We start from the raw sequence: 24,343 nt of genomic DNA on the forward strand, positions 1-24,343 counted from the left end.
GCATCCTTTCCTGATTAAAACTCTTCACAGTGTAGGGATCAAGGGAACTGTACTTCAATATCATAAAAGCCATCTATGAAAAGCCCACAGCAAATATCATTCTCAATGGGGAAAAACTGAGAGCTTTTCCCTTAAGGTCAGGAACACAACAGGGATGCCCACTCTCACCATTATTGTTCAACATAGTACTAGAAGTCCTAGCAACAGCAATCAGACAACAAAAAGAAATAAAAAGCATCCAAATTGGCAAAGAAGTCAAACTCTCACTCTTCACAGATGACATACTTTATGTGGAAAACCCAAAAGACTCCACCCCAAAGTTACTAGAACTCATACAGCAATTCAGTAGTGTGGCAGGATACAAAATCAATGCACAGAAATGCACTTTTCTATACACTAAAAACGTGACTGAAGAAAGAGAAATTAAGGAATTGATCCCATTTACATAAAACCATAAGATACCTAGGAATAAACCAAAAAAAAAGAGGTAAAGGATCTGTACTCTGAAAACTACAGAACACGTATGAAAGAAATTGAGGAAGACACAAAGAGATGGAAAAACATTTCATGGTCATGGACTGGAAGAATAAATATTGATAAAATGTCTATGCTGCCCAGAGCAATCTACACTTTCAATGCAATCCCTATCAAAATACCATCAACATTTTTCACAGAGCTGGAACAAAGCATCTTCAAATTTGTATGGAACCAGAAAACACTCCAAATAGTCAAGGAAGTGTTGAAAAAAAAAAAAAAAAAACAAAGCTGGGGGCATCACAATGGCTGACTTCAAGCTATGTTACAAAGCCCTGATCATCAAGACAGTATGGTACTGGCACAAAAACAGACACATAGATCAATGGAACAGAATAGAGAGCCCAGAAATGGACCCTCAACTCTATGGTCAACTAATCTTCAACAAAGCAGGAAAGAATATCCAATGGAAAAAAGAGTCTCTTCAACAAATGGTGTTGGGAAAATTGGACAGCCACATGCAGAAGAATGAAACTGGACCATTCCCTTACACCATACACAAAAATAAGCTCAAAATGGATGACAGACCTCAATGTGAGTCAGGAATCCAACAAAATCCTAAAGGAGAACAAAGGCTGTTCTCAACCCCAGCCACAGCAACTTTTTTCATGGCACATCTCCAAAGGCAAGGGAAACAAAAGCAGAAATGAACTTTTGGTACTTCATCAAGAAAAAAACTTCTGCACGGCAAAGGAAACAGTCAACAAAACTAACAGGCAACCCGCGGAATGGGAGAAGATATTTGCAAATGACATTACAGATAAAAGGCTGGTATCCAAGATTTATAAAGAACATATCAAACTCAACATCCAAAAAACAAGTAAAAAAATGGGCAAAATCATGAACAGACACTTCTCCACGGAGACATACAAATGACCAACAGACACATGAAAAAATTCTCCACATCACTTTTCATCAGGGAACCTTACACCAGTTAGAATGGCTAAAATTAACAAGATAGGGAACAACAAATGTTGACGAGGATGTGGAGAATGGGGAACCCTCTTACACTGTTGGTGGGAATGCAAGCTGGTGCAGCCACTCTGGAAAACAGTATGGAGGTTCCTCAAGAAGTTAAAAATAGAACTACCCTATGACCCAGCAATTGCTCTACCGGGTATTTATCCCAAAGATACAGATGTAGTGAAAAGAAGGGGCACCTGCATCCCAATGTTCATAGCAGCAATGTCTACAACAGCCAAACTATGGAAGGAGCCAAGATGTCCTTCAACAGATGAATGGATAAAGAAGATATGGTTCATATATAGAATGGTTTATACTCAGCCATCAGAAGGGATGAATACCTACCATTTATATCAACATGGATGGAACTGGAGGGAATTATGCTAAGTGAAATAAGTCAATCAGAGAAGGACAATTATATGGTCTCACTCATATGTGGAACATAAGAAATAGTGAAGAGGATCATAGGGGAGGGGAGGGAATACTGAGTGGGAAGAAATCAGAGAGGGTGAAAAACCATGGCAGACTTTTGACTCTGGGAAACAAACTGAGTGTTGCAGAAGGGGAGGTGGGTGGGGTATGGGGTAACTGGGTGAAGGGCATTAAGGAGGGCATGTGATGTGTTGAACAATGGGTGTTGTTATATTAACTAATGAATCATTGAACACTACATCAAAAACTAATGATGGCTAATTGAATTTAAATTTAAAAAAAAGACTATTGTACCTCATGAACAGTAGGTGTTTCTGTTTTTCTCTTTCATCTCTTGCTTGACCCTATCCTTTCTAAGCTAGAGACAACCATGATGATGATACTATCAGTGTTTAAAGTCTACAGATCCCAAAATGAAATTTGCTCTCTAGCCTTTTTACTATGGAAAAATTCAATCATTTAAAGAAATTGAGGGGCACCTGGGTGGCTCAGTCAGTTAAGCGTCTGCCTTCAGCTCAGGTCATGATCCCAGGGTCCTGGGATCGAGCCCCATACCGGGCTCCCTGCTCAGTGGGAAGTCTGATTCTCCCTCTCCCTCTGTGTGCTTGCCCTCGCTCTCTCTCTCTCTCAAATAAACAAATGAATCTTAAAAAAAAAGAAGAAATTGACATAATGTACAAAACCTCCAAGTACCCATTACCCAGCTTCAACAATTACATATCATGACCCATCTTTTTCATCTACATCTCCATCCATTCCCTATACTCTGTATTACAATTTTGAAGCAAATCCAGACATCATCTAATTTTATCTAAAAATGCTTCAGTATGTATTTCTAAACAATAAGGATTCTTCTTAAAGAATATGATCATAATATCAAACACATCTAAAACATTTAATAATTATTAGTATTATTAAATATCAGGTTGATTTTGTTATTGTTGTTGCTGCTGTTACCTATTGCCAGATAAGTTATATAAACCACAATGAATACGCCAAATGTTATTACCATTGATAATGTAATTTTTCCAAACTGACAAACAACACTTAGAAAAGTTCTGAACAAACCAACATACATTTTTCCCTCAATGTCAACAATAAATAGTTACTCCCTGGAAATTTTGGTATATATTTAAAGTGTGCAAAATATTTTATATTTATATTTAATATGGAATTGGGCTTTACATTAGTTATAAGCTATTTTTCAATGTATGAATGTCTGGCAAATTATGTAGTATATGGGAAGATGTATGGGAAAATTATTTGCCATATTTCAGAAAGCCTAACATTTCTGGCTCCTATCTGCTAAATGCCAAGAACACCCCACCAAATTGTTGTGACTACTATGACTTTCCCTTCACATTTACAAAATGCCCTCAATGGTTCACTCCATCCCCCATTGAAAACCATTGACTTAATCTGCACAACTGAAAAAGAGGAAATTGGTTTTAGTTGCATATACGCTGTAATTTTAGGAAAAGAAATAAGGAAAAATCCTATATGGGGAATGACTGTTAGAACATTCACAAATTTAAGCTTTTCAAAGTTTTTCTTAGTTGATGGAATTTTCTTTCTCCACACTATGTTGGAAAATGTGAATAAGCTCTCTGATAAAACAAATGAGGTCATAATGACTTCATGGTAATATATATAGTTCAAGTACAGAAAATTTCAACAGCTAGGATACCATCCAGACAGGAAGGGAAACTGGGATAGTGGCAAAAAATAAATCCATTTTTACTTATTTTCTAAGCATAAGTATAAATTTATAAATCTCTATGCTATGTTCACATAATTGGCCCACAATCCTAAAAGGAATTATGCTTCCTCTTTAAAACAGAGAACAGTAATCAAATGTTTACCTTCCTCTAGCTTACTTCCTTCATTATGTAGTATACTTCTTGTCTTTTCTTATTCATTTTTAAAATTCAAATATAATTAATATGCAGTGTTATGTTAGTTTACACTTAGTGTATAATATAGTAATTCAACAATTCTGTACATTATACTCTTAATCCCCTTCCCCTATTTTACCCATCCCCCAACCCACCTGCCCTCTGACAACTACCAGTTTGTTTTCTTTTTTTTCTTTTTTTCTTTGTTTTGTTTCTTAAATTCCACATACAGGTGAAATTATATGGTACTTGTCTTTCTCTGACTTACTTCACTTAGCATTATATTCTCTGGATCCATTCATGTTGTTGTTGCAGATTTCATTATTTTTTATGGCTGAGTAATATTCCATTATATATGTGTGTGTGTGTATATTCATTATATATTATATATATTTCATTATATATTATATATAACATACATCATATATTATATGTATTCCATTATATATATATACACACACACTACCTCTTTTTTATCCATTTATATATTGATGGAACTTGGGTTGCTTCCTGGCTATTGTAAATAATGCTACAGTAAAGAGAGGGTGTGTATATCTTTTCAAATTAATGCTTTTGTTGTTGAAGGGTAAAAGGCCAGAGGTGGAATTACTGGATGATATGGTAATTCTCTTTTTAATTTTTGGAGGAACCTCCATCCTGTTTTCCAAGGTTGCTGCAACAATTTGCATTCTCACCAACAGTGCACAGGGTTCCTTTTTCTCTACATCCTGAACATTTGTTGTTTCTTGTGTTTTTGATTTTAGCCATTCTGACAAGTGTGAGGTGATATTTCATTGTGGTTTTGATTTGCATTTCCCTGATGAATAGTGATTTTGGGCATCTTCTCATGTGTCTGTCAGCTATATGTCTTCTTTGGAGAAATGTCTTCATGTCTTCTGCCCATTTTTAATTGGATTATTTGTGGTTTTTCTGTGTTGAGTTGTATAAGTTGAAGGTTTGTATCATGAATGGATGAATGGGTGTTGTACTTTGTCAAATGCTTTTTCTGCATCTATTCAGATGATTATATGTTTTTTATCCTTTCTTTTTTTAATGTGATATATCACATTGATTGATTTGTGAATATTGAACAACACTTGCATCCCTGAAATAAATTCCACTTGATGGTAATGAATATTTTTTTCAATATATTGTTAGATTCGGATTGCTAAATATGTTGAGGATTTTTCCATCTATGTTCATCACAGACATTGGCCTGTAGTTTTTTTTCTCTTCTGTAGTGTCTTTATTTGGTTTTGTTATCGGGGTAATGCTGGCTTCAAAGAATGAATTTGAAAGGTTTCCTTCCTCTTTTATTTTTTGGAATAGTTTGAAAAGAATAGTTATTAACTTTTCTTTAAATGTTTGGTAAAATTCACCTGTGAATTCATCTGGTCATGCACTTTTGTTTGTTGGGAGATTTTGATTCCTGATTTAATTTCATCACTAGTTATTAGTCTGTTCAGATTTTCTATTTCTTCCTGATTCAGTTTTGGGAAACTGTATGTTTCTAGGAATTTATCCATTTCTTCTAAGTCATCCAAATTGTTGGCATATAATTTTTCATAATATTCTTTTATAATCCTTTGTAATTTCTGTGGTGTCCATTTTATTTCTCCTCTTTCATTTCTGATTTTATTTGAGTCCTCTCTTTTTCTTTTTTTGATGAGTCTGGCTAAAGATTTATCTATTTTGTTGATCTTTTTAAAGAACAAGTTCCTGGTTTTATTGATCTATTCTTTTATTTTCTTAGTCTCTATTTAATTTATTTCTACTCTAATCTTTATTATTTTCTTCCTTCTATTGGCTTTGAGCTTTGTCCTTTTTCTAACTCCTTTAGATGTAAGGTTAGGTTGTTTATTTGAGATTTTTCTTGTTTCCTGAGGTAGGTCTGTATTGCTATAATTGTCCCTCTTAGAATAGCTTTTACTGCATCCCAAGATTTTGGACCACTGTGTTTTCATTTTCATTTGTCTCCATGTGTTTTTTATTTCATCGTTGATTTCTTGGTTGACCCATTCATTGTCTAGGACCATGTTGTTTACCCTCCATGTATTTGTGTTCTTCCAGATTTGTGTGTGTGTGTGTGTGTATGTTAGATTTCTAGTTTCGTACCATTATCATCAGAAAAGATGCATGATACAATATCAATCTTTTTGAATTTTTTGAAATCTGTGGTCTGTTCTGGAGACTGTTTCATGTGCACTTGAAAAAAAAATGTGTATTATGCTGTTTTTGGATGAAATGTTCTGAATATATCTGTTAGATCCATCTGGTCCAATGTGTCATTCAAAGCCACTGTTTCCTTGTTGATTTTTCCATCTGGATGATATATCCATTGATGTAAGTGGGGTGTTAAAGTCCTTTACTATTATTGTATTACTAGATTACTCTCTTTATGTCTATTAATAGATGCTTTATGTGTCTGGGTGCTCCCATGTTGGGTGCATAAATATTTATAATTGTTATATCTTCTTGTTGGATTGTTCCCTTTGTTGTTAGGTAGTATCCTTCTTTGTCTCTTGTTATAGTCTTTGTTTTAAGATCTATTTTGTTCAATATAAGTATTCTTACCCCAGCTTTCTTTTCACTTGTTTGTTTTTGTTTGTTTATTTTTGTTTTTGTTTTCACTTCTATTTGAATGATAATTGTTTTTCCATCCCTGCACTTTCAGTTTGTATGCATCTTTAGGTTAGAAGTGAGTCATGTATAGGCAGCATATAGATGGGGTTTGCTTTTTTATCTATTCAGTCATGCTATGTCTTGATGTGAGCATTTAGTCTATTTACATTCAGAGTAATTACTGATAGGTATATAGTTATTGTCATTTTGTTACTTGTTTTATGGTTGTTTTTGTAGTTCTCTCTTCCTTTCTTCTCTTGCTCTCTTCCTTTTTGGTTTGTTTGCTTTCTTTAGTGATATACTTGGATTCCTTTCTTTTCTTCTTTGCATATCTCTTACAGTTTTCTATCTGTGATTATCATTAGGTTGGTATATAATATCCTATGCGTCTAGCAGTCTGTATTAGGATGATGGCTGCTTAAGTCTGAACCATTCTTAAAGCACTACATTTTTACTCTCTCCTCCCATATTTTATGTATATGATGTCATACTTTATGTCCTTTTATTTTGTTTAGCCCTTGACTGATTTTTATAGATATGACTGCACTGTTTTTGTGGTTTAACTATACTGGCTTTATAAGTAACTAATCTACTACTTTTATTATGTTCACATGTACTTGTGAAATTTTTTCCTTTTATAATTTTCTTATTCTTTCCACTTGGCCATTTCTTTCCACTCAAAGAATTCCCTTTAACCTTTCTTATATGGCTGATTTAGTGGTGATGAACTCCTTTAAATTTTGTTTGTCTGAGAAACTTTTCTCTCTCCTTCTATTCTGAATGACAGCATTGTGGGATAGCGTATTTTTGGTTGCAAGCTTTTTCCTTTTAGCACTTGGAATATATCATGCCACACCTCTGGCTTACAAAATTTCTGCTGAAAAATCAGCAGATAGCTTTATGGGGTTTCCCTTGTATGTAACTGTTTTCCTTTTGTTGCCTTTAAGATTCTCTCTTTGCCATTACTTTTTGCCATTGTGAATATTATGTGTCTCGGTGTGTACTTCCCTGAGTTGAGAGGACTTTCTGTGCCTCCTAGATCTGGAGGTCTATTTCCTTCCCCAGATTAGGGAGGTTTTCAGGTGTCATTTCTTCAAATAAATTTTCCGCCTCTCTTTCTCTATTTTCTTTTTCTGGGATCCCTATAATATGAATGTTACTATGCTTGATGATGTCCTTGACGTATTCTCATCTTTTATTATACTTTTATCTTTTTGTTGTTCAGTTTCTTCGCTTTCCATTATTCTGTCTTCCAGCTCACTGATTCATTATTCTGCTTTCTCTGATCTACTACTGATTCCCTCCAGCGTATTTTTAATTTCAGCAGTTTAGTTCTACATCATTGCTTGGTTCTTTTTTTATATTTTCTGTCTCTTTGTTGAAGGTCTCACTGAGATCCTCCAGTCTTTTCTCACATCCAGTTAGTATCTTTATGACTATTACTTTGAATTCTTTATGAGGCATATTGCTCATTTCCAAATCATTTTGTTGTGATTTTGTTCTGATCTTTTCTTTGGGATATATTCTTCTGTCTCATTTATCTAATTCTCTGTGTCTATGTATTTGGAATGTCAACTACATTTCCTGCTCTTAAAAGTAGTGGACTTATGAAGAAGAGATCCTGTTGTGCCCCATAGTGCAATGTCCCTTGTTCACCAGAACCTGGAACTTCAGAGATGTCTCCTATGTTTGTTGCATGCACACTACCATTGTGGTTGAGCCACATTTGCCTTCAGTCCAGTCAGCTGCACAGCCATCTTTTTGGGGGGCAGGGTTTGGCATCTGTGCTATTATGGGGCCAGTCTGGCGTGACTTTGGGCTTGAAGTTGGGTCAGACCAGATGCTTGCCCTCAGCCTGTTTGCCAGAACTGTGGACACACCTACCTGCATTGTCTCCTGAGTGGCTTTTTTTTTTTTTTTTTTTTTTTTGAGAATGAGACCTGCTATCAGGCCCAGTCTGTCTTTTGGGGTTGTAGTGACCACTCCCACCCCCCAATTACAGAGCTCTCTCTTTGTGCTGCCCCCTGTGAGGTTTTTGTTGGTGGGCAGGGACCAGCAGTCACATCGGATGTTTTCCCCTAGCCCACTACTGGGGCTTCAGTGGAACTGGTGTTTGTGATTATCTTCCCCTCTCACCAGAGCAAGAGTCACTTTAGAGTGGTGCTGGCCACTGTCAGAGCTGCTTGCAGAATGAAATGCATCAGGCATAGCTTTGGAAGGGTTGAGGCAGGTTGAATGGAACCGTCTTCAGGAGAATGTGGGGGGTAGAGCACACAGGTGTTAGCAAGGTAAGTGTCCATCTGCTTGCAGGATGAAACCTGGGCTAAATAGCGAGTGTTTATGCTGTTTCCCCACAGATGTCTGGGTATCTAGGCTGGGGATAAATGGGGAGAATTGTGCCCACCAGTTCTTTTGTTCTTCAAAAAATTTCTTAAAGATTTCTGCCCCTCTAGCTCATGTTTTGAGATTAGTAAATAAATCTCCAGGTGCTTTTCAAACTGCTGCTTGTATGATGTATCTTGGCAGGGTTATTTTTGTGCTGTCTCTTTAAGGGTGGGGACTATTTCCTATCACCCTCTGGCCCTCCTGGAGCTGATTCCACTTGATTTTTAAAAAGTTTCCAGTGTTAAACCCCAGTGATTGTAAAAACTCACAAAGTTAAGCATCTCTGATTTTTAAAGCCAAATGTTACTGGGGACTCATCTTCCCAATGTAGGTCCTACATGTCTGGGGTGCCTGGTGTAGGATCTGTTCCTCTCCCTCTTCTGTGCTTGTGGTGTCCCTCCAGTCTTTGTGGTTAGTCTCACAGGTTAGGTTTATTCCCAACTGGGGCTCCGTCCTTTCCACCATTTTCTGATGTGGCCTCCTTTCTACAATTAACTGTAGAGAGTCTATTATGCCAGTCTTCAGATCATTTTCTGGCTTAGTTACACTGATGTGGCTGTTATCTAGGAGTATCTGTATGACAAGATGAGTTTAGGATCCTCCTATGCCACTATTTCACAGGGTCCCCAAGAAATCTTTTTCTTCTGACTTATTAAAACAGTTATTTTGTTCATTGTCCTTTGTATTTAAATAATGCTCATCATTCCATGATAGAAACCATTTTCTAATCTAGATTGGAAGATATTTTATCATTATTCCTTGAAGCAGGAACTGTTAATTCATAAAACCTATCTGGCTCCTGGTACAGAATAGATGCTTATTTAAATATTTATTGAATGAATTTACTCATCCAATAATCATCATTGCTAATATATCTTACTATTGTGTACAGTGTTAATTTTATTCTTATACCATCATTATCATAAAACATTAAGTGTGAATCTTACTCGAGGTTAGAATCTGAACTAAGTGATTTCTTCTTTATGAAGCATACTGCTGGCATAAATAGTAGAGGAATGTAAATCTGCTGGCTTTGATTTCACTACTTCTACTAATAGGTTTCTTTCTGCCTGAAAAGTACACAAGTATTCTGTTCCTGCTGCTTGACCATTTCCATGTGTTCAAAGAGCATTTGTCAAAACAAAACAAACAAAAATCAAAAAACAATTAAAAACATTGACTAATGCTCCAAATATTTACATACTAGCTTTGACCCTCATAAATCCAAAATAGGTATTGAATATTTTGGTGGCAAAATTTGGTGAAAGATATGGCTCTCCTAAAAGCAAGTTACCCTATTTAATGTCTGCAAACTACAAAGCAGGTGCAGCATCAACATAATTGCTCAGAGACTAGAACTTTGTAACCATGGAGACATTACCTCACAGTGTTCTAACAGGCAGTGTTGGCCAGATATGAAGGTTATAGTCATAAAGGTAGCTGTGCTGGGTTGCTGCCCTTTCTCTTGAGCTGCTTCCAGTGAATGCCACACACCTGCACCTTGATTTGCATAATATGCTTAGCCAATACTAGTATTGGTTATGTCAGTACTTACATATTCACTTTAGAAACCTGGTTCTGGCACCAGCTTGGGAAAGAAATTATTAAATCTGGCAGATGCTTTGAGGTAGACAGTTGAGGTCATTTGAAAAGAAAATCTACCTTGAACTTCAGCTGTATTTATGACTAGTATCATGATTTGTTTCCCCAGGAAAGAAAAGAGACTTTTCTTCTAGCCAAGATGAAAGGCATGCAGGCCAGTCAGGAAACTTCAGTGGCTCTGCAGAGTGAACTCTATGAGCAGGAAGATAAAATGGAGAATCAAGCACAGTAAGAATGGCACAAATGAGAGAAGGATCTGAGATTTAGAGGATAATGATGGAGTACTTGGCCTCTTGTTTCAAAACATCTTATGAAGTAGTTGTAACTAGAATTGATTCCACACTTTTTCTAAAATTAATTAACTATAACATACAACTATTTCCTCAAGCACTCTTTTATAAGGTTCAGTCCTTGAGTAATAGAAAACTTCACATGGACAGATCTCTATCATACAAGACATGGTTGAGATTCCAGAACTTATATCTAACATGTTAAGGCAGTTGGCAGACAATTTCTTTAGAACTCCTTTACTAACCTTTGGGACAAAGAATTGCTAGAGAATTTTGGTTTTGGAAATACCTGTGAAGATGTTAAATAAAAACTGCAATGCCCTTCCCACGCCCAAAAAAGAAAAACAAAAATGAAAAAACCAAAAAACTACAACTCCCTATTTTTACTACTACTATAAATCATTCTATCAATAAAAGCATTAGCATGGGTTTTCCAATGTTTTTTAAAAAATGACCTCTAGTATTGAATATATGTAATTTAAAGCTAATGTTATTTTGCACCTACATGTCCTGTGTTTACTGATCAGTTCAAGTTCATCTTTTAAAAATTTGTTCCTAGAGGTCATCTGAGAAGTGATTGTTGTCAGAACTACCAATGTAGCATGTCCCAAAATAACATTGAATTGTGGGAATTGAACTTTTTTTTTAAGGTTTTATTTATTTATTAGAGAGAGAGATCACAAGTAGGCAGGCAGAGGGAGAGGGAGAAGCAGGCTCCCTGCTGAGCAGGGAACCCAATGTGGGGCTCAATCCCAGGACGCTGGGATCATGACTTGAGTCGAAGGCAGATGCCTAACTGACTGAGCCACCCAGGCACCCCGGAATTGAACTTTTTTAACTACCTCTGGTGTAGTGCTAATCAATTACAGAGGGAACAAAATACCAAGAAGGGGCTTGGAAAATTCCATATGATAGAGGGCAAGCTAACTAAGCACTAGGCCAAGTCTCTCATCTTCCAAAAGGACTCTAACAGGATGGTGAGTGCAGGGTTTACACAATGGGCTACATACATATGCTTCTTGTGAAACGTCTCAGCTCTTTCAAAGGTGTGTGCAACCATTAGAAATTTCTTATTCAATGACAAAAATAAGAACACTTTGTGGCCCTAGGCCAGTTTTCTTTAATCACAACATTTGCAGAGGCTTATTAGGAATCTTCTGTGGAATTAAATTATTTGGAAATGCTATTGTTTTACTGGGGAAGAAAAAACTTTGGAGCTTTTAAAATGAATATGCTGAAAAGATACAGCCAGTTTGTAATGAAACCCAGATGTAATGAAACCCAGGAACTTTGAAAAGAAAAGTACTTTTCCTGCTTATATTAACCAGTGTCAGACAGAAATTGTGTCATATGATCTTGTCTCAGGTTGGACAGAGATGAAATATTGTAATTTGATAATCTACCTCTTTGTATCCTTCCCACAAACCACCACATCCTACTCAAGAGTATATTTTCATGGGTTAGAGCTTTTCTGACAAAGATGGGTGCTTGGGGTGTCAGCAGAATAGCAAATGCTCAAGCTTAATATGCACTGGCCTAATATTACAATTTTCAAAGCCAAAGCCATTTATTAAAAAAAAAAAATTGCCTGAGATGTCTGTGCCCTCTGAGAGGTACATTTGGAGCAGTCTGGTTTTAAGTACAAAACCGTCCAGATATAATATTTCTGATGAAGGAATTTACAAATTGTAGAATAAAATTATTATGACTACCTCTTAGTAAATAAAGAGATTAAGAGTGACATCACTTTGGCAGATTAGGAAACCTCAGGCCCTTTCCTATATAGAAACATTTGGAAAACAAAAACAAAACAAACAAACAAAAAACCAGACTTGCTAAAATATCTTTACAGTAACTCTATAAAATAAAGAATCAAAATAGAGAAAATCTGTGGAGGCAAAATTCTTAGCTCTTGACTTACAAAGGATAGATAAGTGGTCCCCAGTAAGGGGGTGCATGAATGGGATATTTATCCAGTTTTTCAAAAAGCCAAAGGATTTTGGACCCCAGGACTTTGTTCACAATTCAAGTATTAAACACACACACATATGTACACATACACACATACTTAGTTGCTTTGAGGTAACTAAGTCTCAGTGTGACTCATAAAATGAAGTTGTCATAAATCTTTTCATGAGCCATGCCATGGGACTGTTGTTTTACTTGTAAAATAATTGTGTTGTAGTTTAGAGGCTTTGTTTAAATGCACACTAGTTAACAAATGTTTTTATATTTTTAAAAAAGAAAGAAAAGCCTGTGTTCATAGTAAGATTTAATTATAAAAATAATACCTGGAAATTAAGTCTGTTTTCTTCCTTTTCTGTATTCCCCTCAACATACATACACACACGTACACACACACGTACACACATGTACACACATATACACATGTATACTGTATTCAAATAATTTTCAGAATATATTTGAAAGTAGACATTAATGCTAGAATTTTTATAAATATAGGAAAATTAGTTAAGCAGTAGGAATTAAAGGATAAAAGTTTACTAAACAATAACATTGAGCAGGAATTATATGTTATATTTTTTTTAGTTAATGGAAATGGAGATATAATAAGTAATAAAAGTGGAATATAAGTGGTTTCTAGAGTCTCAATTTTGAGTAAAAAAAATACATTGAAAGTCCTGGAATGGAGTGGAAGAGGCAAGATGGTGGAGGAGTTGGGGACCCTGTCTCAACCAGTCCCTTGAATTTAGCTGTATATCTACCAAACTACCATTCTGAACACCCAGAAAATCAACCTGAGATGTAAGAATATATATCTGGATCTCTACAAGCAGAAAATCTCTGCCGGTTGCAAGGTATGTAGGGTGGAGTCATGAATCTGTGGACGATATCAGAAGATAAACAGAAGAGAGAGGGAGCCACCATAAGCTGGCACCTGTGCAAAAGCATCCCACACTGGGAACCAGGTACAAACTCGCAGAGCGGTAGCGTCTGGGAAAGGGCTTTAGAGCGGCCCCCAAACAGGATCCAGGAACTGTGGGTGCATGCACACGAACCCAGGACTGCTCACAGTTTTATAAGCACAAAAGGCAGAGACATGCCCCAGCCCTGGGGTCGACCTCTGGGAGAGTTGCTGTGGACGCACACAACTGCAGGAGGCTGCGGTTCTTAGCAGTGCATACAGAAACAGAGACTATGTATCCTGTAGGACTCAATGAAGAGCAGACTGCGATCTCTGTGTTCTTGGACAGAGGTTTGGGTGTGAGTATTTTTGCTCTAACTCTTGGAAGAGACATGGAAAGCCACCAGAGAACAAAAGCTCAAAAAACTGGTTTCCACGGAGCCCACCCCCTGGACAGGGGCAGGGCATCTCTGCCCAAGCAGGGTTGTCTAAGTAACAGGGCGGCAGGTCCCTCCCCCAGAAGAGAGGCTGGGAGAACAAGAGGATGACAACCCAAGGGTCCCCATAAAACGGGTTCATTTTGCTTGGGTCATGGTTAGTACTTTGGACTCTGTACATTCCATTAACCACCCCTCAACAGAATGACTAAGAGAAGGAGCCCACAACAAAGAAAAGGATCAGAGACTATGGTCTCTTCCATAGACCTACTGGATATGGATATAAGCAAGATGTCAGAGATAGACTTCAGAGTAGTAATTATGAAGTCGATATCTAGGGTTGAGAAAAATATTAGCAACAATATAGAATCTCTAAGGGCCAAAATGAGATCGAATCAGGCCAAACTTAAAAATGCTATGAATGAGAAGCAGTCTAAACTGAATACCCTGACAGCCAGGTAAATGAGGCAGAAGAATGAATTAGTGAGCTAGAAGATAAGATAATAGAAAGGAAGTAAGCCAAGGAGGCCTGGGATAAACAACTAAAAGCCCATGAGAACAGACTTAGAAGGATCAATGATGCCATGAAACGTTCCAATGTCAGAATTATTGGGATCCCTGAGGGGGTAGAGAGAGAGAGGACTAGAAGGTATATTTGAGCAAATTGTAGCTGAGAACTTCTATAATCTCAGGAAGGAAACAAGCATTCGTGTCCAAGAGGCAGAGAGGACCCCTCCTGAGTTCAATAAGAACAGACCAATGCCCTGGCATATAATAGTAAAACTTGCAAATCTTAGAGCCAAGGAAGCTATCCTGAGAGCAGCCAGGGGGAAGAGATTTCTTATATATGGAGGGAGGAACATCAGAATAATATCAGACCTCTCCACAGAGACCTGGAAAGCCAGAAAGGGCTGGCAAGACATATTCAGGGTACTAAATGAGAACATGCAGCCAAAGATACTTCATGCAGCCAGGCTATCACTCAGAATGGTTGGGGAGACAAGAAGCTTCCAGGACCAGCAGAAACTAAAAGAATATATGACCACCAAGTCAGCCTTGCAAGAAATATTAAAGGGGATTCTATAAATGAAGAAAGACACCAAGAATAATATAAACCAGAAATTTAGAGACATTCTATGGAAACAGGGACTTCACAGGCAAAATGATGGCACAAAATCATCTTTCAATAGGCACTCTCAATGTGAATGGCCTAAATGCTCCCATGAAATGGCACAGGGTTGTAGATTGGATAAAATGCATGACCCATCCATATGCTGTCTACAAGAGACTCATTTTGAACCTAAAGATACCACCAGATGGAAAGTGAGGGGATGGAGAACCACTTATCATGCCAAAGGACCTCAGAAAGCTGGGGTAGCAATTTTCTTATCAGACAAATTAGATTTAAAGCTAAAGACTGTAGTAAGAGATGTAAAGGGACATTATATCATACTTAAAGGATCTATCCAACAAGAAGATCGAACAACTGTAAATACCTATGCCCCCAACATGGGAGCAGCCAACTACATAAGCCAACTGTTAACCAAAATAAAGAATCATATTGATAATAATATTTTAATAGTAGGAGACTTCAACACTCCACTCTCAGCAATGGACAGATCATTTAAGCAGAAGATCAACAAAGAAACAAGAGCTCTGAATGATACATTGGACCAGATGGAATTCATAGATATATACAGAACATTCCACCCTAAAACAACAGAATACTCATTCATCTCGAATGTGCACAGAACTTCCTCCAGACCCACATAATGGGTCACAAATCACGTCTCAACTGATACCAAAAGATTGAGATTATTCCCTGCATACTTTCAGACCACAATGCTGTGAAACTGGAACTCAATCACAAGAAAAAAATTGGAAGGAATTCAAACACTTGGAAGTTAAAGACCATCCTGCTAAAGAATGTCTGGGTCAACCAGGAAATTAAAGAAGAACTTAGACAATTCATGGAAACCAATGAGAATGAAAACACACTGGTCCAAAACCAATAGGAGACTGCAAAGGCGGTCCTGAGGGGGAAATACATAGCCATCCAAGCTTTACTCAAAAAAGTAGAAAAATCCTGAATGCACAAGCTAACCTTACACCTACAGTAACTGGAGAAAGAACAGCAAATAAAACCTAAACCAAGCAGGAGAAGAGAAATAATAAAGATTAAAGCAGAAATCGACAAAATAGAAACCAGAAAAACAGTAAAGCAGATCAACGAAACTAGTAGCGGGTTCTTTGAAAGAATTAATAAGATCAATAAACCTCTGGCCAGACTTATCCAAAAGAAAAGAGAAAGGACCCAAATTAACAAAATTATGAATGAAAGGGGAGAGATCATGACTGACACCAAGGAAATAGAAACAATTATTAGAAATTATTATCAGCAACTATATGCCAACAAATTAAGCAACCTGGAAGAAATGGATGCCTTCCTGGAAACTTATAAACTACCAAGACTGAAACAGGAAGAAATTGACAATCTGAATAGACCAATAACCAGTAACAAAATTGAAGCAGTAATCAAAAACCTCCCAGAAAACAAGAGTCCAGGGCCAGATACCTTCCCAGGGGAATTCTACCAAACATTTCAAGATACAGTACCTATTCTACTGAAGCTGTTTCAAAAAAAAGAAACAGAAGGAAATCTTCCAAACTCATTCTATGATCCAGCATTACTTTGATCCCAAAACCAGGCAAAGACCCTATCAAAAAGGAAAATTACAGACCAATATCCCTGATGAATATGGATGCCAAGATATTCAATAAGATCCTAGCCAATAGGATCCAACAGTACATTAAAAGGATTATCCATCATGACCAGATGGGATTTATTCCTGGGATGCAAGGGTGGTTCAACATTCACCAATCAATCAGTGTGATAGAGCACATTAATAAAAGAAAAGACAAGAACCAAATGATTCTCTCAATTGATGCAGAAAAAGCATTTGACAAAATACAGCATCCTTTCCTGATTAAAACTCTTCACAGTGTAGGGATCGAGGGAACACTCCTCAATTTCATAAAAACCATCTATGAAAAGCCCACAGTGAATATCATTCTCAATGGGGAAAGCCTGAGAGCTTTTCCCTTAAGATCAGGAACACAACAGGGATGCCCACTCTCACCAATATTGTTCAACATAGTACTAGAAGTCCTAGCAACAGCAATCAGACAACAAAAAGAAATAAAAGGTATTCAAATTGGCAAAAATTCAAACTCTCTCTCTTCACAGATGACATGATACTTTATGTGGAAAACCCAAAAGACTCCACCCCAAAGTTACTAGAACTCATACAGCAATTCAGTACTGTGGCAGGATACAAAATCAATGCACAGAAATCAGTTGCTTTTCTATACACTAACAATATAACTAGAAAGAGAAATTAGGGAATCAATTCCATTTACAATAGCACCAAAAACCATAAGATACCTAGGAATAAACCTAACCAAAGAGGTAAACGATCTATACTCTAGAAACTACAGAACACTTATGAAAGAAATTGAGGAAGACACAAAGAGATGGAAAAACATTCCATGGTCATGGATTGGAAGAATAAACATTGTTAAAATGTCTATGCTGCCAGAGCAATCTACACTTTCAATGCCATTCCTATTAAAATAACATTGGCATTTTTCAAAGAGCTGGAACAAACCTTCCTAAAATTTGTATGGAACCAGAAAAGACCCCGAATGGCCAGGGGAGTGTTGAAAAAGAAAACTAAAAATGGGGGCATCACAATGGCTGACTTCAAGCTATGTTACAAAGCCCTGATCATCAAGACAGCATGGTACTGGCACAAAAACAGACACATAGATCAATGGAACAGAATAGAGAGCCCAGAAATGGACCCTCAACTCTATGGTTAACTAATCTTCGACAAAGCAGGAAAGAATATCCAATGGAAAAAAGAGTCTCTTCAATAAATGGTGCTGGGAAAATTAGACAGCCACATGCAGAAGTCTGAAACTGGACCATTCCCTTACATCATACACAAAGATAAACTCAAAATGAAAGACCTCAATATGAGATAGGAATCCATCAAAATCCTAGGGGAGAACATAGGCAGTAACCTCTTTGACCTTGGCCACAGCAACTTCTTTCATGACATGTCTCCAAAGACAAGGGAAACAAAAGCAGAAATGAACTTTTGGTACTTCATCAAGAAAAAAAGCTTCTGCATGGCAAAGGAAATAGTCAACAAAACTAACAGGCAACCCACGGAATAGGAGAAGATATTTGCAAATGTTTTATCAGATAAAGGGCTAGTATCCAAGATCTATAAAGAATGTATCAAAGTCAACACACAAAAAACAAATAAGTAAAAAAATGGGCAGAAGACATGAACAGACACTTCTCAAAAGAAGACATACAAATGGCTAACAGACACATGAAAAAATGTTTGACATCATTAGCCATCATGGAAATTCAAATCAAAACCACATTGAGATACCACCTCACACCAGTTAGAATGGCAAAAATTAACAAGGCAGGAAACACGAATGTTGGTGAGGATATGGAGAAAGGGAACCCTCTTACACTGTTGGTGGGAATGCAAGCTGGTGCAGCCACTCTGGAAAACAGTATGGAGGTTCCTCAAGAAATTAAAAATAGAGCTACCCTATGACCGAGCAATTGCACTACTGGGTATTTATCCCAAAGATACAGATGTAGTGAAAAGAAGGGGCACCTGCATCCCAATATTCATAGCAGCAATGTCCACAACAGCCAAGCTGTGGAAGGAGCCAAGATGTCCTTCAACAGATGAATGGATGAAGATGTGGTTCATGTATACAATTGAATATTACTCAGCCATCAGAAAAAATGAATACCCACGATTTGCATCGACATGGGTGGAACTGGAGATTATTCTAAGTGAAATAAGTCAAGCAGAGAAAGACAATTATCATATGGTTTCACTCATATGTGGAACATAAGGAATAGCATGGAGGACATTATGGGAAGGAAGGGAAAACTGAAGCAGGGGGAATAAGAGAGAGGGGGATGAACCATGAGAGACTGTGGACTCTGAGAAACAATCTGAGGGCTTAAGAGGAGAGGGGAGTGGGGGTATGGAGTAACAGGGTGATGGGTGTTAAGGAGGGCACGTGTTGTAATGAGCACTGGGTGTTATACACAGATAATGAATCATTGAACACTACATCAAAAACTAGTAATGTACTGTATGGTGACTAACATAACATAATTTTAAAAAAGGCCTGGAATGAAATGATTGGTAGCATTTTGGTGATTTTTTGGTAAAATTTTTGGTTGGTAGCATTTTGATGATTTTTATTTTCTTCTTTCTACTTCTGCACTTTTTTAAAATCATCTACAGTAGCAATTGACTAATTTTTATTTTTTTAGTAAAGATTTTATTTATTTCCTTGAGAGAGAGAGAGAGCACAAGAGAGCACAGAAGGAGAGGGAGCACAGAGGGAGAAGGAGAAGCAGACTCACCACTGAGCAGGGTGCCCGATGCAGGACTCAATTCCAGGACCCCAAGATCATGACCTGAGCTGAAGGCAGTTGCTTAACCAGCTGAGCCACCCAGGCACCCCCAATTGACTGATTTTTAGATAAAAGAGTAGATAAAAGCATTTCTTGACACTCAAATGTCCTATTTAGATTGTTAAAACTACAACAATAAGTTGTCCTTATGCTTATGTAAATGCATATAAACTTTGAAAAGCAGAACTCTGGGTAATAATCATAGTTCATGATTCTTATGTTCGTATCTATTCATTTTGACTTTCTTACTTTGCTTACTATACTAATTTTTGTACACAGAAGAAAAGACACCCAAGACAGTCTCCCAATGACACAGCGATCTTTAGTACATTTTTTTTCGACAATGAATTCAGATATTACACTGCCATTGTCATGGTCATTATCCTATGAAATGCTTCTTGATTACAATCCATCTAGCCCTCAGTTTAGTGGAATAACTATATCAACAATTGGGCAGAAGACTCCTAAAACTACAGGAGTGGGCCTTTCCAGATCGGAAAACAGCTTGGGTAAGCAAAACATGTACCAAATTTTTTGAGACTATTTTTAACGCATGTAGTTCAATAGCTTCTTTATATGCCTAGATGTCAGAATGACTTCCAATAACACAGATTTCTTAATGTCATATGCAGAGTAACTTGATTATGCTCACCATTGATCCTAACACTGAGTCATATTCAGGTCATATAAATGTATGTGGCCAAATGTATCATCCCTATGATTAAAATATCTTGAATTGTCATAATGGTTCATGGGTTGATGGCTTAGATGCTCTAGAATTGCTAGATAAAAATTCTAATGTATAGCATTAACTCCCCTTCCTCTGAACACCTCGAGAAAGATTAAGCAATGTCTTCTGTATTTGTGCCATTAGGAGACTTATGCTTAAGTAAGGAAAAGACAGACATATAATAGAAAGAAGCAAAATAAATGGTAAGAAAATGGTGGAAAAATTGGAGAACAATAATGAATTTGGAGAAGAAAATGAAAACAGTACTACAATAGGAAAAAGTTGGGTTTTGACAGTTGCCAACAGTGTAAGCAATGCACTCAGCAATATCCACAGTGTGTTCCTCATGATGTTAGGGAACTTTAAGGGTATGTTATCATGGTTTACTGAAAAACTCACGGTCTTGGAAACAGAGGACTTAGGTCTAAAGGATATTTCTACCTACACTGTGAGATAATAGGTTAGTTATCCCTGAGTTCCATTACCCACAAGTGCAAAATAGGGATTAAAATATCAACTTCACAGGGCTGGCCTAAGGATTAAATAAAATACTTATGAAAATCACCTAGCATATAGTAAGTGCTTAATAAAAAATTAGTCGTGAATATGAATATATCTGTAAGCACCTCCTCATTGAATAGGCTAGATTGGGGGTCTGTATTTCAATTACCAGTCAACAAGTTTCAAAACTGGTAGCATAAACACACCCATGACTACTTGATGTCTCTATTTTCCTCTATTATTCTATGGATATTTAAGCCTGGCTGCTGCTTATCTATATTTCGTTTCTGGCATTTTCCTAAACTTGTGACACAGTGTTATGTAGGATTTTGATCTACTGTCATTATTCCCTATGCTCATTGTTTGTATGCCTATAATGCACTTTTTAAAGAAGCCTCCTAAGATCACACTGACCTTTAGCAATGACCAAAATCCATATACAAAAGTGAAAATACCAACTTTACATCCAGGGAGGGAATATTTTTCCTTCTTTATCCCTGTTATCATCATGGTATATATTCTATATTTGGATTAAACTGCACAAGTTCTTAGGGGAAAAACAAAATATAGTGGTTTCCCCTTGCAAGATGATAATTGAGCTGGGGTGTGTAGTCTTCTCCTTCAGTTACTGTAGATTCGGGTTTTGTAGATAAATACCTGGGTCCACTGAAACTTGTTGCATTTGGTTCCATTCCATCTGTTCCTCTAGGTGAAATAACAACTAGGACTAAAATTAATCTGTCTTCTTCCTTTTTATAGTATAAAGGTTTTCATCCCTCAAGAATGAACCATTAAAAAGGATACTATATAATCTCTTTCCCCAAAGGAACTCAAGGATTAAGTAAATACTCAAGTGACTGGGAATGAACTAATTTAATTCCAAACATTTCTTTAATCCTCTTTAGAAACTATGTGTTTATTCTTTTTCATCTTTCACCTCGCTTTGGTTTTGTTAAAGATACAAGAATATAAAGCATACTCTAGATTGTCTCAGTCCTTTGATGATTTTGGACACAGTGTCACATTAATCAAAGCCCCTGAACTACAATAATTGCTATCACTTACTAAATACCTGTTAAAAACTAGACACTACACTAGAAAGTTATCTACATTTTCTTCAATCTTCACATTGCCTTATTTTATGTTCAGGAAAATGGAGAATTAGTTGGCTTACTAAGTGGCAGAGCTGGGATACAATTGCAGGTCTGTCTAAATCCAAGACACAGTGTTCTATCCACTTCATCATTGTCTCTCTCTGTAGTGTTACTCACTCTTTGCAGACACATCATTAGATTTACCCAGCCTGCTTCTTTCCATGCAAAATTATAAAAACTGTTCTGTATTTAAATCTTAGTAGTGATGGGCGCCTGGGTGGCTCAGTTGGTTAAGTGACTGCCTTCGGCTCAGGTCATGATCCTGGAGTCCCTGGATCGAGTCCTGCATCGGGCTCCCTGCTCGGCAGGGAGTCTGCTTCTCCCTCTCCCACTCCCTGTTTGTGTTCCCTCTCTCGCTGTGTCTTTCTCTGTCAAATAAATAAATAAAATCTTTAAAAAAAATTAAAAAAAATTAAAATAAATCTTAGTAGTGATAATTTTAAAAGAACAAATTTCCAAGAGGATACTAGAGTCTGATTAAGAATTACTCTATCTTTCTAATAAACTATTTTAGTTGATTAGAGGAAATTTAAGTCTTTACCTGGCAAAATTACTAATTATTCATAGGGAGGGTTCATTTGAGGCTTTAATTTATGGGTAGTAATTTGGGGAGGATGGCTAATATGAAATAAAGTTGTATTTATATATAACATATCCAAATTTGAGAAACTCAAATGTTTACCTCCTTGAAAACTTATGATGCTTCTAGTACAACTGAATAATCAGTTAAATAAAAGTCATTATGCTAATGGTTTTGTTGATATTTTAAGATAACTGACATAATCTCTAGGAATTGTGTGTCACTAAAAATAATCACTTACTAGTTATTTCATAGACTTTGGTTTATAGCTTTTAATTATCCTCATTGAGTTTGAAAGTGACAGTAAAATGTATAAAGAATATAATTTTGTAGAAGCAAAGAATAGAGATAGAGGCTTTGTGTTCTTTTAATGTCCTTTTATTTACTTCTTTTTGTTGCTTTCCTCTTTGGTTTCTTTGAAAGGAGTCAACAGCTCCATAATGACAAAGAGACAGGCTCTGCTCCTTGCTCCTGAGATACCAGTAACTGGGGAAGGAGAAGATTATTTCCTATCTTTGTTTGGTGATTCAAAGAAACTTCTTCCACATTCATTCCATGCTGAGAAAGCCTGGAAGCACTTTTCTATGATTCTTGAAGAAGTGGGCCAATCTAGATCCAGGTACCTATTCTATTTGAACTATTTAATATCTTCTATTGGAATAAGAGCTACTTTACTTCAGTAAGTAATAAAGTTCTAATCTGATATTACATCCATGATTTCATCTAGAACCCTAAGCAGTTTATTGAAATATTACCATTCATGTTCTGAGGAATGGTAAGAAATCAATGTAATTTTCTAGGGAACCAAACAAGGAATGCTGATTTTTCAAAGATGCCAGTGAAAACAGCACTACATAATCCCTACAAATAAAGTCAACTCTATTTTTTCATTATTGGCAAATCATTCAGATGGATTTAGTGTCTTTTTTCTCTTCTACTAGGCACTTGAGTTTGAGACAGAAGGAAAAACATGGACTTACTCATTGATCCATTTTTATAGTTGTTGGTATCTATGGCAAAAAGAATTGATCAGGAAGAAAGTTGATATTAGAGCTAAAATAAAAGAGCTGACTCATCTATACATTTACTTAACCCTGCTTTTCTTGTTGCTTTAACAACAGATTGAACTGTGAATTATTAGAAATAAACACATGTCCACAGAGGGTGTGAGAGGGCTAAGAGAAGTTATTAGCTAGGTTTGAAGTTCAGACATAAAGGAAACTGTTTTCCCCTTAGGTCAGATTTCCTAAAATCAACCACTATTACCATTCAACTGTAGTGAATAATTAAGTGTTCTCTCAGCCATCTAAAAACACTTCATCAAATTATTCATTCATCATCTATCTACCATTTAAGAATGATGACTTATTTGGAGCAAAAAATCAAAGAAAAAAAAAGGCTTGTGAATATGGTTTTAAGAACTTTTACTCAGATCAGGAAAGATCTGCAGGTATAAGGATTGAAAGAGGCAAATAAAGTATCAAGGCATATAGAGAATTTTCTCCCAGCAGAGGATGATCTGGGAAGATTTTGTGAATGAGTTGTTAATTAGAATTATCTTAGAAAGATACGTAAATTTTGTTTCCTGAGGGTGGCTAGAGTGGTGGGGTTTGGGAGGGATGGGGTGGCTGAGTGATAGTCATTGGGGAGGGTATGTGCTATGGTGAGCACTGTGAATTGTGTAAGATTGTTGAATCACAGACCTGTACCTCTGAAACAAATAATACATTATATGTTAAAAAAAAAAAAAGAAGAAGAAGAAGATAGTAGGAAGGGAAAAATGAAGGGGGGGAAATTGGAGGGGGAAACCAACCATGAGAGACTATGG

The 24,343-nt window shown here is 36.7% G+C and overlaps 1 protein-coding gene across 1 annotated transcript in view; it reads left to right on the forward strand.

Moving 5' to 3' along the window:
• LMNTD1 (lamin tail domain containing 1) overlaps window positions 1–24,343 on the forward strand; it is a 425,473-nt gene that overhangs the window by 366,155 nt on the left and 34,975 nt on the right. The window contains exons 1-2 of the mRNA XM_035028059.1: window positions 19,564–20,059; window positions 22,939–23,134. Coding sequence (XP_034883950.1) covers window positions 19,759–20,059; window positions 22,939–23,134 — 497 coding nt within the window. The 5' untranslated portion in view covers window positions 19,564–19,758. Of the gene's footprint in view, window positions 20,060–22,938; window positions 23,135–24,343 lie in introns of the transcript that reaches the window.

Source organism: Mirounga leonina, unplaced genomic scaffold, assembly GCF_011800145.1.
Source record: "Mirounga leonina isolate KUSES-001 unplaced genomic scaffold, KU_Mleo_1.0 Mir_201, whole genome shotgun sequence".
Lineage (NCBI taxonomy): Eukaryota > Metazoa > Chordata > Mammalia > Carnivora > Phocidae > Mirounga > Mirounga leonina.